At 38.5% G+C, this 17,578-nt stretch overlaps 1 protein-coding gene across 7 annotated transcripts in view; it reads left to right on the plus strand.

The window, feature by feature from the left end:
- Window positions 1-17,578, plus strand: part of MTHFD1L (methylenetetrahydrofolate dehydrogenase (NADP+ dependent) 1 like) — a 286,291-nt gene that overhangs the window by 235,463 nt on the left and 33,250 nt on the right. Inside the window, exon 27 of one of the 7 annotated variants that reach the window (XM_030556576.1) lies at window positions 683-771. The exons of the other annotated variants lie outside the window; for them this stretch is intronic. Within the exon in view, the coding sequence (XP_030412436.1) occupies window positions 683-691 (9 nt within the window). The 3' untranslated portion in view covers window positions 692-771. Of the gene's footprint in view, window positions 1-682; window positions 772-17,578 lie in introns of those variants that run through there. 7 annotated transcript variants of the gene reach the window in all.

The raw sequence follows: 17,578 nt of genomic DNA on the forward strand, positions 1-17,578 counted from the left end.
GTCTCCTAATCTCCCTTCTCCACTAATCCCAAAAGATACATACACAAAAACAAAAGATCTTTAATTACATAATATCAGAGTCACTTCAGCTGCACTATTGGAATCCAAAAGCTATTTAATAACTAAAGCAGCAAAGTAGTATTATCTAAAAGAAAAAAACTTTAAAGGTACAATATTCTTTAGACTTATCCAATGTACCCTTTAAGCATATGCAGCCACACTATATCTTGGAGTTTATAAAATCTAAGCAACTCAGTTCAATGAGTTTTCATAGTGCTCTCTCTTCCTCTGGGAAAATTGAATCAATAGCTAGGTGACCAGAAACTGTTTTTTAAAAGTAAAAGTGTTTTGTGACAATATTGGGAATAATTTAATAATGTTTGGGTTATCTCTTTACTATTATGATCAGCTTTAGTACCTGCTGTTATTAACACCAATATAAATACGATATTGTACATACTCCTGTACATAGCTTTAATGGTTAAATAAATTTTGCACTTCAAGTTAACCTGTGGTAGCTGGATTCTACTCTGTTGTGATTCTCAAATCAGTTCGGCAATGTGTTCATATTGTTCGGTGATTCAACCATTTTGTCTTTCATTGTTGATTTTTAAAAATTTGTTGCTGAGTTATCAGGTTACCCCAGCAGCCCAATAGCCCTCTCTTGTCTTCTTTCCTCCAGACACAGTGATCTCCCTCTCTGGGACCATACATACAGTGGAGGCTTCTCCTGTTGCTAGCTGAAAAATGTCAGGATCACTACCGCTACAGCACAGTTATCAATTGGCCAAGTAGTTGAACTAATAACTCAAACCAATCTGTCACATTGCAATCCATAATGCAGCAGCACTCTTAGGACTCCTGATGTATTAGTCTGTATGTAATATTTGAAAATATTAAGCGGACCAAGGATTTGTAAATATCACTGAATTTGTGTGGAAATAAGCTTCTGTCCTGTGGACTTCACAGCCTTTATTAAAATGAAATTGCATTTGGGAGCCACCTTAAGCCTCCTTCTTCTTACTTTGTGGAAACTAATGTTTTGTTTTATTAAAATATTTCTTTGGTGTGTTAAGGGAGGTTAGCAGCTGCCCATGTTCCTCCACTAAACACTGCCCCTTCCCCGCTCCCAATAAAGGAAATACTTCTTCTCACATCAAGCAATTAAACTATGGAACTTGTTAACACAGGAAGTCATTCAGGCCAAGAATTTAAGATTTTAAAAGAGATTGAACATTTATATGGGTATCAAGACTATCCAGAGTTATAATTAATAACAAATTGTGGAAGGATTATTAAACTTCTTGTTGTAGAGCTTCAGCCAATCTGCTAAGTATTGAAGACCAGGATAAAGCCTATGTGGGGGGCTGATTATCACACATCTACCTACTGCTGGGGTTCTTACACCTCTGTCTTGGGCATCTGGAGACAAGATACTGGACTAGATGGACCTTGGCCTGATCAATTCTGGCAGTTCCTGTTATCTTGTGTTTTTAGCTGATCTAAAATTGACAATTCATTTTAGGTAAACCGTATTATCCTAGTTTTCTACCCATATGCAATGCCCGTATGCTCCATACATATAGAAAGCAAGGAAAAGGAGCAAAAAGCATTTACAATTATATCACTGATTGGATCACTGCCAGTGATTAATGGCTGAACGTTATAATTCATAGTCTGCCTAGTGACCCTGTGTGAACTCAGTTGATTATTTCAGTCTAGTTTCCAGTCAATAGCCATCTTTGTTACCAAAAACACCACCAAAATTGTCACCCTTATTAGCAGTCTTAAGAAAGAAGCAGAGGAGTGAGTGCGTGTGGAAATTAACTGCCCCACCACTTTACAGCTATTTTCTTCAGATAAAAGATTGAGGTCCATTTGTAGAACAGTGAGGAGAACCTCTCGATATCCGTGAAGTGATATTTTTATTCACTTTTTCTGTAAATGTAAAATCTTAGTCTCCAGGACTCTTAAAGTTCAGTAACTTTACACTTGTTTAACATTTAAATAATGTGCAGTGGAAGAGAAGTAAATAGGGTGAAAATAAAGTGTAAAGCGAAAAGACCCCCTCAGCTAAAAATACATATATGAGGAGAGTAATACACAAGAATCCTGATGATTTGGAATGATGTTTAGCTATGAACATGGATACTCGCTAATACATACAAAGAGTATGTATTTGAAAATGCTGTAGACTTTCTTGGCTGGCTTCTGTGGGAAAATACTTAGTCGATTGATGGCATCACTCTGCTTAAACATGCTGCAAAATTACTTAAACTCTTGAGCAACGTATTAATTGAGAATGTGCCATTATGGGAAGCTTTCATTCACCAAGGTCACAAAAAGGGGAGTAAGGAGAGGCAAGTCCAACTTTTAGATGGTTTCTGGCTTGTTGTGTTTCTGTTATGCCTATGGGTAAGCAGTAAAGTTATAAATTATTTGTTTGCCAAAGCTGAAAGTTTATTAGAAACTTGCTTGTTTTGATTAAGTGGAGCCAGAGGCTGTGACATACAAATATATAACAGCTTATGGTTTTATTTATTAGTTTGTTTAGCTTAGCATTGTAGATATTTTATTTTAACCCTATTTTAATTCCCATATTATCAGATTAACTGCAAGCTAATAACATTTTATGATTTATGCTGGATGTACTTTAAGCCATGTCAAGGCTTAAAACATTAAGAGAATATGCAAAATATGTCATCATCAAAGAGAGGGTAGAGAAATTCCTACTGCATCATTGTTCTGTTACATATGAATCATTTCAGAGTAGCAGCCGTGTTAGTCTGTATCCGCAAAAAGAACAGGAGTACTTGTGGCACCTTAGAGACTAACAAATGTATTTGACCATAAGCTTTCGTGGGCTACATCCCACTTCATCGGATGCATGCAGTGGAAAATACAGTAGGAAGATAGATAGATAGATTGATATATACACACACACAGAGAACATGAAACAATGGGTGTTACCATACACACTCTAACGAGAGTGATCAGTTAAGGTGAGCTATTACCAGCAGAAGAGAGAGAAACTTTTTGTAGTGGTAATCAAAATGATCCGTTTGCAGCAGTTGACAAGAAGGTGTGAGGAATGGTAGAGGTAGGAAATAAACATAAAGCCTAATTTAATGGTGTCCATTCTGCCAATTAATTCCAACTCAGCAGTCTCTCCTTGGAGTCTGTTTTTGAAGTTTTTCTGTTGTAATATTGTGACTTTTAGGTCACTGGTCATTCGATTACAGACCTAAAAGTCACAATATTACAACAAAAAACCTCAAAAACAGACTCCAGCGAGAGACTGCTGAAATGGAATTAACTCGCAGAATGGACACCATTAAATTAGGCTTGAATAAAGACTGAGAGTGGATGGGTCATTACACAAAGTAAAACTATTTCCTCATGTTTATTTCCCCACACACACACTGTTCCTAACACCTTCCTGTCAACTGCTGCAAATGGACCATTTTGATTACCACTACAAAAAGTTTTTCCTCTCCTGCTGGTGATAGCTCATCTTAACTGATCACTCTCATTAGTGTGTGTATGGTAACACCCATTGTTTCATGTTCTCTGTATCTCTCTCTTCTTACTGTATTTTCCACTGCATGCATCCGATGAAGTGCGCTGTAGCCCACAGAAGCTTATGCTCGAATAAATTTTAGTCTCTAAGGTGCCACAAGTACTCATGTTCTTTTTACATATGAATGTAACATAAGAATGCCTGTCCTTGCAAAATGGAGACTTGGAGCTTGCAGAAGTGGTCATAAATATCCAGAAAACACTATTTTTTTCCTTTTAACATTAAACCCTTATGTACCAGTGTTGAATGCAACTGTGTTATCTTATCACTTTTCTGAAGTTTGGATTAAAACACTTGACACCCCAGACAAATACAAAAATGAGTGTTTCCAAATGTTGATTTAACTATACTGTTTAAACATCATTCTTTGGTTCTTTACAGGAAAATATAGTCCCCTTATTTTATATAATATGAACAATGGTTTAAAAAGTGAATTATAGCAGAGGTTCAAGCATTGTACTTCATTTCAAGGTGCAAGGATTCTGAGAGGGTTTCTTTATTGATGAGTTGTGATATGAAGACTTCATAGGATGAACCCTGTTTGCTTTCATCATATAATAGAAGGCATTTTTTATGGAAGGGGACTTCTCTGACATAATAGATAGCAAATTCTAATGGTATGAACCCACGACAAGAAGCCGCCTAAATTCTAATCTCAGCCATGAAACTGACTCCTGTCTCATTTTTCCCCTTGGTAAAATGGGGATTCTATTTACGTGTGCGTCAGGTGTATTGAGGATTAATTATTTCATGTTTGTAAAGTGCTTTAAAAATGAAAGTCTGTAGGCTCGGAAGGATTATATTTTTATCAGTAAATGCCGATGAACATTGTTATTTCTGTACACACACAATCCAACACAAAAAATGTCCATCAATAACAATCAGAATGGACAGATACACAAAGTGAGAAAAATCCACTTGGGAACTTATTACAGTTTGATTTAAGGATATTTACTTTTGTATATTTTGACCTCTGCTATTGACAATTTCTTTTAATGGTTATAAAGCTTAAACTTTTTAAATTGAATTCTGCCAAGCCTATTTGTAAATGCACAGTTGTAGTATTAAGAATACTGTAAAAAAATTTTGTTGTCCAAAAATTAAGTATATCTAATGGCATTTTGTTTTTTCCACAGTAGCCATGGCATGTGTTCAGCAAATAAGAGTATTTATTTTAGTGTCTCTCTTTTTGAAATAACTTTTGATATGAATATTGTAGTGATGAGGGAATTAAATCACACTTATCATTTCTAAAATGTTTTTTCTTTTCTTCTCTTCTTGAATCCATTATTTCTATTCAGGAAATTTCCAGAGAGTGTGATTCTGTTAATGCATTAGCTGTCTGCCCTTTGGACCATTAACTTGATTCCCATCTGGCAATTCAAACTCCCAATAAGGCTTTGTAGAAACTCTAGATTTGAGCCATATTTAGAGTTGACATCAAAAAGGAAGATTGTCGTTCTTTAATGAGGTAAGGAAGGGACATATTTGTTTTGTACTAAGTAGATAAATAGGCACTAGTTACAAGACAGCCTGCAGTTTTTCTGCAATCTTACCACATTTATCAGGCACAGAGGGGAAATTATTAATACTTTGGCAGTGTCAGGGTGTAGATTCATTGCAGCTGTTTTAAAAATGGCTGTAAAAGTGAGCTGGTAATCCACTAATAGAAATTGCAAAGGTCTTTTTATTTGAAAACCTTTTAAATAGTGGTATGAATAAGTTTCTACCTTAAACACTGCTCATTTTCATAGCTTCATTTTCACCTCCAGGCTCATGTATCAGAAATCAGGCAAGACTCATCATTCAGTGTAGCAGGCATGTAGATATGCCTACTCAATAGACTGCAGTCATTAAACATCATGATATTTCACTCTTAATTAGAATGCAGGAATAAAGCCAAAAACATGAGTCAGAGTTTATCCAGAGTTTAAAAAGAAAAAAAGCTTCTAATTCTGAATCTTATATGTGGAGATCTCTTCTATTCCTTCGACATCTATGTTACGGGTCTCTCCACGTAGTACCCACAGTGGTGTAAGCATAAGACTCTCCAAAATAAGGGGATCCATTTTTTAATACATTATAAAGATCTATCCTTGGTCCCCTCCTCCTATGACAACTTTCTTCAAAATCTTCAATATTCTCTGTTATTGACACCACCATTCTCCTTATCACCCAGGCCCAGTCTAATTCCTTCTGCTTTTATCCATTATAACTTTTCTAAACAGTGACCTTTTTCTCTTTTCACTCAACTAAATCTTTTGTCTAGGGCCTCCTCATCTTGTGTCTTTATTCCTGTAACCCCCTCACCAGTCTGCTTGATTCAACTCCCAATCATCCTCCTCCATTAAGTAGCTAAGCAGCTGCTAAGATCTTCCACTTTTCCTGTCATGCTGACTATATCACATGCAAGCCCACAAATATCTTCATTGGACCCCCATTTTCCACTGCAATTTCAAATTTCTAGTCCGCAACTTCAGGACCCTTCAGGACTCTGCCCACACACCCGCTCCCCACTTATTTGTCCTTGCTGCTCTCTACGTTTCACCAGTTGCTAGTCTCAACCATCCCTTCCTTAGTTGTCCCACAACCATTTGTCCTTTACTCATGGAACTACTCCCTCCTCACCTTCTGGTCTCACTTTTGCCATGGCTCCTACAGGAAATCAGCCAACTAATATTTGATCTTTGTTCAAATAATAATAAAACATTGTATATTTGGAACCATTAAGTGTTGCCCAGTGCAAGTCTGTGCAACCCCATAAACTTACTACCAGTACCATCCTCCTCCTTCTCTCCTATTTTGTCACAGTCACTTGTGCCTTGTTTTTAATTCAGTTCTAAGTGCTTCATGACAGGGACCATGCCTTCATACAGCACCCAGCACAATTGAACCCCATCCTGATTAGGGCCTTTCAGTGCTATCACAATATAAATAATGTGTCTGACTACTTTAAAAAAATTAATACAGATTTTAAAAAGCTCTTTTTTTTTTTTTTTTGAGGGAGAGAGAAAGAAAACACTTAGAGTGCATATTGTATCAAGGATGATATCCCATGGAAACAAAACACAGAAGTTACCCAGCAAAGTTGACATTCAGCAGAGCTATAGTTGGTTTCTATATTTCTACCTACTTGTCAACGGGAATTGATGTATGGTCTGGACTGGTATAAGGGATATGGCAGAACTTGACATTCAACAGAGTTATCAGTTCTGTGATACACTTAGGAGAATACCAGTTAGGGAATCCAGTTCACTGAGTCTGAGAAATCAACAGTTTATTGTTCATATATCCAGACAAACTGATTCCTTTCTGGATCATCTCAGTTAAGAATGAGCTGATGTAAAGCTTACAAGTCATGGAAAAAGTGGAGAAAATTAGGCTTTAGAAAAGGCATTTAGCCTGGGTCACGATATGTAGCCCAGACACAGAACGCCATGTTGGATGGCCAAGAGTATTAAATCTTTATTATTGACCCAGGACTAAAAATAAAATAAAGTTTAAATATGTTGTAACTATGGAAAAGTTTGATTTTTTTTAGTGGGGATTAAAAGACAGTATTTCCACTTCTTTGGATATGGGATCCATTGTTTATTTGATAAGATAACAGGAAATGTGGTAGATTTAATCTATCAGGACTTCAGTAAAGTATTTGGCATAGTATGACATACAAAATTAAGCTGCAGAAGATGGGGATTAGTATGAGAATTGTAAAGTGGGTAAGGAAGTGGCTAAGAGAGAGATGACAATGGATTATACTGAAAGGAGAACTTCCTGCTGGAAGGAGATTACTATTGGAGTCCCTCGGGGATCAGTCTTGGGATTGATTTTATTTAATATTTTCATCAATGGCCTTGGCATGAAAAGTAGGAGTGAATAATGAAATTTGCTGGTGACACAAGTTGGAAGGCATCATCAATACAGAGGATCATTGGAATTTTACCCAGGAAGATTGGGATGACCTTGAAGACTGGAATAATGGAAGTGGGATGAAATGTAATAGTACAAAGGGCACAGTCATGCACTTAAGAACTAATAACAAACAAATTCTGGTATAAAGCAGAAGTCTCATCAGTTGGAGATAACAGAGGAAGAGAAAGACCTGGGTGTATTTATTACTTGATCACAGGATGAGTATGAGCCACCAGTGTGCTATGGCATGTCAGCACCAAAAAATGCAAATGCAATTCCAGGATGTATCAGGTGATGCATTTCCAGTAGAGAGAAAGAAGTATGAACGCTATTTTACAAGGCACCCGTAAGAGACTTCATGTGGAATACTTGTACAATTCTGGTCACCCATGTTCAAGAAAAGTGAATTCGGGCTGGAACAGGTGCAAATAAGGGCTACTAGGATGATGAAGGAATGAAAGACCTGTCTAATGAGAAGAGACTGGAAGAGCTTGACTTGTTCAGTCAAGCAGAATGAAGACTGAGAGAGAGAAACAATTCCCCTCTATAAATACATTGGGGGGTAAACACAAGGGAGGGAGAAGAGCTGTTTAAGCTAAAGGACAATGTTGGTATGAGAACAAATGGGAAGAAACTGGCTATGAATAAATTTAGGCTGCAAATTAGAGGTTCCTAGCCACAGCCTCCCAGTAGGATTTGTGGGGGCAGGTAACACTGGTCTACAATTTTTGAGAAGTCGTCTGCTTCAGAGATAAAATGTGATATTTATTATGTATTTTGATGTGCTGAATTCAAATATGACAATTAAAACAACATTGGCTACTGTTTCTAAGATATTTAAGTTTTTACATTTTATGTCTATGTATATTGTGTAGATAGTAGAGTTTTAATCATCAATTGTAAACCTAGGTCTTTTCATGTGTTTATGGTTGCTTTACATGATAATATTTCACCTGTCCTGTTTATGTAATACTTTAAAAATCAGCAAAAGGGTTATATAAATAAAATTGATTATGAAACAAAAGGCATAAAACTATTATGTACATAGTTTAGTCCTATTCAGTGTCTACTCGGCGCTTCTTGGCTTGTCTCTTGTATTCATTAAATGGAGCATCTCTTGTCACTGTCCAGCAATAGTCTGCAAGCATTGATGGGCTCCATTTGCCCTGATAGCCTGCCAGGAGATTCCACTGCTGTAGTCTGGAGCCCAACAGCTCTGCCTTACTCTTGGGTAGTTCCAAATCCCTGACAAGGTCATTCAGTTCATCTTGTGTTTATGAGGTGTGGTTCAGAGGAGGAGGATGGGAGAAAATGTGGGTCCTGTGACATTGATGGTTCAGGACCAGAAGTTTCATCCTCTTCCTCTTCCTCGTCTGACTCAAGTGAGAGTGATTCTGGTGCATCAGGAACCGGCAGTCCTTGTCCGTGGGGTACTGGGCATATAGCTGATGGAATGTTTGGATAATGCACAGTCCACTTTTTCTTCTTTGACACGCCTTTCCCAACTGGCGGCACCATGCAGAAGTAACAATTGCTGGTATGATCTCTTGGCTCTCTCCAAATCATTGGCACTGCAAAAGGCATAGATATCCTTTTCCTGTTCAACCACTGGCGAAGATTTGTTGCACAAGTGTTGCAGCATATGTGTGGGGCCCACCTCTTGTCCTGATCTCCAATTTTGCAGCCAAAAGAAAGGTGATAGGCTTTCTTAACCATAGTGGTTATACTGCGCTTTTGTGATGCAAAAGTCACTTCACCACAAACGTAGCAGAAGTTATCCGCACTGTTCACACAAGTACAAGGCATCTCTGCTCACTTTGGCTAAACAGAAATGTGTCCCTTTGCAAAATCAAACACTGACAAATAAGAGAGCACGACACTGTATGATTTCTAGAGCTGATATAGGGCAATTTGTTCAGCAGAGTGACGTAAGCTTCGTTATGATTCCATCATCCATGACTTCTAGGAATACCATGATGCAATTCATATCATGTATGACGCAATACCAGCTTCAGATTGCATCATTCATTGTTTTGCCTAAAAAGCAAGCACTGTCCAAACCCAGTCATAGATTTATTCATAGATCCAGTCAAAGATGTATTTTAGTCATTTCTGGTTTAAATTGAGATCCCTTCCCTTTATAACTCACTTATCCTCCACCATTCCCAAGTCAAGGGTCGTATATACTGACCCAATAGCATATCTTGAAAACTAGAGCCAATCAACAATTTTAAGCATCATTTTCATTCTCTGTGACCCAGAATTAGTAAAGTTGGACTACATTTATTTCAGAAGCATTTTGGCTGTAGAGCAGTGTAATCTGACTAATATGGGGCTTGATAAATGTCTGAATGGTAGTATATGGCAAGGTTGTCTATAAAGCAGAGAACCGGTCTAGGACCCAACAGTTCCCTTCCAGTCGTGTGTTTCTGATCAGTGATGCAATAACCACAATTTGCATGGATGACAAAGATGAGGCAAACAAAACTCTTGTTTTTCAATAAGCAGTCTCACTGTCCATATTTAAAATCAGTGGCTGTTTGTATGAGTGTGTATTTTCCGTTAACTTCACTTGTATTTCAGTTACCTTTACTATTTTGTTAAGAGGAAAGGAAGAGGAAAAAATACCTCTAAACTGTTAGTCCAGGCAACTAGTGACTTAAAATTGTTACCATCTGGTGGCTGTTCATGGCTTATGTAAAATAAATTGGTGGTGTCAATGCAGTTCCTAATGAATAGATGTTCACATCACTAAACCACATGGGTGTGGAGACTTAACTAGTCTCTGATGTCTAGAGCTGATCCCCCTGGTCAAGGCGGAGGCACACTGATGTTGCAGTGATGGAGAAGTTTGTGCTATTGCTGTCTGCAGTGCACCTGTTCTTAAAAAAAACATTTCAGTCTCTGGAGTTTTCAATTAGGCACCATTCATGAGAAATAAATAATGACAAAGACAGAGAAATCGAGCTGTTCTGTGAAATCTGCATCCTGGATTTTATTATTCCAATGTCCTGAAAGCTAGGTAATGTCTACTGAAATGAAATTAACATGATGAACTCAATTCCCTCTCCCCCTCCTCTTGAAGACCTCTCATTTCAGATATTTTCTGAAAGATTGCAACCCTTTGGGTAATTAATAGATGGCCATTAGCTCTTTTTAAGTGCTTCTAGAAGTTAAATTATGAGACCATGTAATCAACGCATTGTCAGGATTAAAAATGGAACGTGACCGTGTTTAAAAAAAAAAAAAATAGCAAGCTGGTCCTCTGCTATATCCCCTCTCTGGGTAACCTACAGGTTGACGTTGTACAGAACTAGCTCATTTTTTTTACAGTATGTTATACCCTCAGACTTCAGAAAACTCTGCATCTGTTGAGAGGCTGGTGGATCTGGTTAACTATTCCTGAGGGAGTCACTTTATCAATAGTTACATATTTTTCTATTCAGTAAAATTTTGCATTCTTCTTGGGTTTTTCAATGCTGAAATTTGGTGTCCGTTAGGGGCAGGTGAACCTAGGGTGAACAGAGAGCAAGTGTGAAAAATTGGGATGGGGGTGGGGGGTAATAGGAGCCTATATAAGAAAAAGCCCCCAAAATCGGGACTGTCCCTATAAAATTGGGATATCTGGTCACCCTAGGTGAACCTGACCATTTTCCCAAGGCATCAGTAATTGGAAGGAGTGAAATGTGCTGAGTACTGAGCACACATTGTGTCTGCTTTATGCAATTACCTGCTACCATTTTCCTTCATCTTCTAAGACTTATAGTAGTTTCACATTTTCAGCAGTGGTGTCAATCTGTCAGCTGCAATCAGCTGAAATTCCATGTGAGAAGAAGAGGCTTTTAAACAAAATGCCATAGTAGGGCAGCAGAGTGCCGAATTGGACTTTCCCCCATGATACCTGATTTATAGATGGCTGGCCCTTGTGGGAAAATAGTGGGTGTGAAATGTACAGTTTTCAATAAATGCAGAGAAAATTAGTTTGGAGATGCTGCACTTTCTCGGGGGATAGTTCAACCCCAAAACATTTCTTTTTACAGAACCTGGATACCAGCAAGGGAGAGAGGAGTTACATAGAATGTAGAATCATAGAACTGGAAGGAACCGCGAGAGGTCTTCTAGTCCAGTCTCCTGCACTCAAGGCAGGTTATCTACACCAGTCCTGAGAGGTGTTTGTCCAATGACGGAGATTCCACAACCTCCCTTGGAAATTTAATCCAGTGCTTAATCACCCTGGCAAGAATTTTTTTCTAATGTCTAATCTAAACCACACTTCCTGCAATTTAAACCCATTGCCTCTTGTCCTATCCTCAAAACAATTTTTCTCCTTCTTCCTTGTAACAACCTTTTATGTATTTGAAAACTGTTACCTAATTCTATCTTGTCAACTTCTGGATTCCTGTGATGTCAATGAACCTGTTGTTTGACATTTGGTCCTGGTCACCAGATAATTGAGGGACAATATCCCAAGGGCACCAAGCATCTGTGATACCCATGCTCCCTGAAGCCATATGAAATAGGACCCCCTTCCTGCCACCTCTGATGGACTAGTTCTTCCTGAGAGAATTTATCAGCATTTTCTGATCAGCAGGCAGCTTGTCAGGAATGGAAACAGCCTGTGGAGGCTCTGCTATTAGAAGTGAAGTAGAAAGAAGAGAATGATCGTTCATGGGAGGTGTAGATGCTCTCTATCCAGAGTTGCTGTGTGGAGTCAGGCTGGTTGCCTGGTGAGGAAGGATGTGGGGGTTGGATAATGGAGCATGTTATACTTGAAGGGGGATTTGGAACATACTTTGGAACAAGTCACCTCAGATTTGTAACCCTAGTTTCCTCATCATATTTCTTTACCTACTGTTTGCAGCTCTCACTTTTGCATTGTTTGTCCTTGACTGTGTTAGCTCTTCAGGACAGGCAGTGTTTCTGTATTATTTGTAAAGCATCCAAGAATATTGTGGATGCTGTGGATAAATAATAATATTAGGACAAGTGACTATGAGAATTGTGTGTCCCCAAAGTAGACATGCAAATTTGGAAGCTGCATCTGAACACTTGACCCACACAATCTCAGAATAGGTGATTATCTTTCAAGTAAAACCTAAAAGGTTGGTATTGTACTGTGATTAGGGAGGCGACTTATCTCCAGCTTCAGATGTAATTTGGTATCTTCAAAGATGAAAATGCTAGAGTTATTCCACTTAAAGAAATTGCTGCCATGTATGTGATGCACAAATATATTTTGCTTTTTGAGGGAGATTCGCCCAACTCACCTGTGAGTTATATCCATACACTTCACTTATTTATTTATGTACTTATTTTTCTTGAAATAGCTAAAGATGTGCCATCCATCCAAGCCTCCATGTTCTCTAACACACTCACCAACAATAACATTTAAATCTCAACCGTGTTAAAATTCAACAGGAACTTGCCCAGCCATATACCTAAAAAATGTCTTTTTGCCCTTCCATTATCCAGGAAGCATACCTTGAGCCTTCTCCAAAAGCCCGGTGAAACAGATGTCTTTTGCGGTGTTCCCAAAAGGTCACCAAGAGCTGGACTATTTTGGACCAAAGAGGAAGCAAATTCCAGAGTTCTAGAGCCTTGCTAGTCACCCCCTCTCTTTTGTATAAGGGCAATCCAATTCAAGCGATCTACTGTCTGGAACTGTGACAATATGCAATTGGGAGAAAGGGGTGATCATTCAAGTAGACTGGTCCCAGGCCATTTAGGGCTTTCTGTAGTGTAAACAATATCTTAAACTCCAGCTGGATGGTGAAAGCAGATAAGGAATGTGTCTCTCTTTTATTGCCAGAGATTATCAATACTTCCTTGAGGCAGAGCAACTCCAGCACATCTCAAACATGTGGGGGCCCCGCCCTTGCTTAAGAAGCCATCACAAAAAAAAAATCAATGGAAAAACTGATATCGGGGTAGTCAGTGCCTAAAATCAGGCAACATGCCAGGGAAGCAGAGTTCTTTGCAGGCAATAGAATTGATTAAAGTTGCAGATCTTCTTTATAAGCATTATTTTGTTCTTGTGGGAGGAATTAATGTTTTATGTGTCTTTTATGAGGCTTCTGAGTGCAAGAAGCCTCCTTTATATTAAGCTTTCCTCCGAAAAAAAAAAAGAAATGTGAACTTGATTTTATTGTCTGAATGTTACCAGGTTTGGACAGATTTTCATAAAACCTTATAATTAATCTTTTAAGCACTGACAAAAAATTTGTTGCTGAGCAACTTTCATAAACCACGTATTTGTTTTGAGGCACTGACGCATGCTGAAATTATATTTTTAAAATAGTTAGTTAGTACAATAGCTTTTTTGAGAAATAGTGTAATTTCTAAGTCTAATTTATTAGGCTTTTTTAAAACTGTTGATTCTTTTCCAAGAAAGCCCCAACTTGCCTGCATTATCCATGTGTTTTTCCACTCTGAGGGTTTGTTCTATTTTTTTCTAAGAGGCAGGTTGAAGGTCACTTCCAAGAGCTAATTCTGTTTTGGGGATAGCTCTACATCATTCCCTTAGTAGGTATATATTTCCACTATTGCTTCAAGCCAGCCATATCAGTTGTATTTCTTTGCATTAAATATTGCTTTTCTTCTTCTTTTAATTACTCTCATTCTGCTTTCACTTTTATGCTATTTTACTTTCTTATTGAAAAAGTGAGCTACTATTGAAGTTTATAGGGCCTCGATTCTGTAAACTGACCTGTGTTGATGTACAAGTCTGATGGATGTCAGTGAGATTACTCCCATGCTTAAGATTAAGAACCTGTGTAAGTGTTTGCAGTATCAGGGACCTACGCGATTGCTTCTGGCTAACAAGGTCTCTTTAGCTCCACAGGCATTAAGATTGTGAGTAATTCAAGCAAAGAAAATTGTTGGCCAGATCCTCATCTGGTGTAAATAATCATAGTTCCTTTACATCAGTTTCGGACAGTGGTTCCCAAACTGTAGGGTGCACCCACTCTAGGAGGCACAGAGGAACATTCAGGGGTGAGTGCAGCAGGGCTTGGGCTAGCCCTCCTGGGGGGTAGGGAGGTAGCACCAGTAAGGAGGTAGCACCACCCAGCCCACTCTGACCCCAGCTTAGTTCCAGCCCCAGCCGCAGTTCTGCTCCACCCCCTGTGCCACCCACAGCCCAGCTCTGCCCTCATTCCCTCTCCACCCCCAGGCCAGCTCTGCCTCTAGCCCCAGCTCCTCCTCCTTCCCCAGTTTAGCCTCCAGCTCTGCCTGCAACCCAAGCTCCTTTGATGAGCCAATAATGCAGTAATGGGGGGGAGGGATGGACAGATTCCATGGTAAGGGGGTGTGTGACAGGAAAAGTTTGAGTACCACTGGTTTAGGAGCTGCCCCTGTATATTTATGTGTAATATTAAAACCAAGGTAAATATAACGCCTGCATGCATGCAGTGATCTTCATAAATGGAGTTTTTCTCTTATATTGATTTTAGTGGAGAGGGTAGAGAATATACAATCCTCCCTTTTAGGATTTTATTGATAAACTATCCCAAGTTATAAGTCTGCCATGTTCCCTTGAGAAACATCATCTGCTGTCTGTACAATTTCAGAGTTTCAAGGGATTCAGAATTGTCTCAGATTATTTAATTAGCAAAAGGACACAATTAGATAATGTGAATAACTCAGATTCCACAGTGGGAGCAACATAACTCCATAAACTGCAACAAGGAGAAATTTCCTGACTGAGTTCTTTTGGTTTCAACTCTTTGTCTGAGATGCATAATCTTCTGTTTTTTTTCTCTAATTTACAGATCTTCCCATGCTTGTAAAGCAGACAGATGTTGAACTGTATCTGAAAGTCACTAAACATGAATTGCTTGTAGAACTCAAGCCATCTATTTTTAAAATCATACCATTGTGCTAATACGGCTAAGGCATTGTCAGTTCCTATAAGGATTTTTAATTTTATTTGTTTATATATTGGAAATAAGAGGCAGGTTACGTCAAGCACTGATAGGCAGCTGTATAATAAAAAGAAGAAGCTAAGCAAAATAGTTCCTGTTGGGAAACCTTGACAAATCTGGTTAACAGAATCTCAGAGCCTGATTGTCAACTGTAATTCACACTGGGGTGAAAGTCATCCCTGTGCCTAGGCCTTATGCATCACCTATGGCTTCAGATTAGCATTTAGGTGAGACTTAAATGGTATACAGGCCTTCTGTCTGGCCCTTTGCACAGGGGTCAAGCTGGGAAGTGGGTAAATGGAGAACATTTACTCACCCATGTAGCCACATGAACTCCAACACATTTCTCTGTGACTTCAGAAGATCAGTTTGCCTGTAGGCGTGTCAGAAGATACACCACCAAATGTCTTCTGTTTGTCAGAAGTGTTCCTAACTGATGTAGCAATAGGCACTTTAGAAATGCCTAAAATGCAGGTGGACTGAGATTTTGATATGTGTTATTTAGCATATAGTATAGCACGTGTGACAGCAAGCTGAGCAAAAGTGAAGTACCAGTAATATGGAGAAAAACACAATCAGAAATGGCTCATCCTTTTTTCCTGTATTGTCATTGACTGTCTTTGAACTTCACAGGTATAGCAGAGCCAAGTCCTGTATATAAAATAGCTATTTAGATCAATTATATTGATTGAATAATATGCACCCAAGGAAGTCAGCAAATAAATTCCTCTTTATCGAATAAGTCTTTTTTAAAAACTGATTAAAAAAAACAAATACCTCTAACCAGTTCTTGGCAAGAAACTCGTGTATCCTCTATAGAGATCTGTATGTCAACAATAACTTAATGTGTTGATTAAATTTTCTGAGACATTATTGCAAGAATAAAATGTGTTAAAAATATAACAAATTATCTGTACTGGGCATATCCAACAAACACACGTACTTAACTAATATGAGAATTAAATAGCTTAAAATGTTACTTTCACTAGCGGATAGTGTGATTCAATTCCAGAAGTGCCACAAGCAATTGTTCAAAGTTTCTCTCTGGGACCTCTCATGAAGAAAGGAACAGATGCCATGTAGCCTGAGTTAGTCCAACTCTTCTAGGGATTGTAGGCATCTCAGCAATATCTGGCAGTTGATGATATCAAAGGCTGCTGTCACATCCATAGCAATCAGCAAAAGACACTCTGGGAATCAGTGGTAAATCTCCCCTTGATTTCAGTGATAGCAGAGTTAGGCTAATGCTGCGGGCTTTTGAAAATCCTACCTTTTATCTTCTGTGATCACTAAGAATTAATCATTAAACTCAACCAGAGCATTTTCTGTCCAATACCAAAGCCTAAAACATGGTTGACTGGGATTGAGGGGACCAGAGGTTTGCAGAAACTACCAGAGTGCTACTACCACAACTTTTTCACCACCCTTCCCCGAAAAAAGGAAAATTAGATGTAGCTCAATATTAGCAAGGTTTCTGAGAACAGCCTTAATGAAGCTTCCTTAAGCATAACTGACACCCTGCTCTTGTAAGGAATCATAGGTATCCTACCTTTTTGAAACTCCAGTGTCATAAATACCTAAGACAGATAGCAGTTGTATTAGACCTTTTTCAACTAAAATCATGCTTTATTTTGCCAGTGTTGGTTTCCAAGAAGTATAATTATTAACATAATCCCCACAATAACTTTTATGTTTAAAGCATATTGCTTTTTCCTCCAAACCGCATTGTTTATGTAATACTATAACTACATGCACATAATAGTGTAGCCATCAACACAAGAGTTGCACCTATCACAAAATCTTTCTGAAGGATTATTGGCTGTAGTGCAGAATTACAAGAAAACTTTCAGGGGTTTGTAGAGAATTGCAAATATCGTATTGGAAATTATTGATCCAAGTGAGTTCCTACAATCTTGCACCCAATTCCCTTGTTAAAGCAGCAAAGAGTTCTGTGGCACCTTATAGACTAACAGACGTTTTGGAGCATGAGCTTTCGTGGGTGAATACCCACTTCGTCACGAAGTGGGTATTCACCCACGAAAGCTCATGCTCCAAAACGTCTGTTAGTCTATAAAGTGCCACAGGACTCTCTGCTGCTTTTACAGATCCAGACTAGCACGGCTACCCCTCTGATACTTAATTCCCTTGTTGCATTTCTTAGCAG

This window comes from Gopherus evgoodei, chromosome 3, assembly GCF_007399415.2.
Source record: "Gopherus evgoodei ecotype Sinaloan lineage chromosome 3, rGopEvg1_v1.p, whole genome shotgun sequence".
Lineage (NCBI taxonomy): Eukaryota > Metazoa > Chordata > Testudines > Testudinidae > Gopherus > Gopherus evgoodei.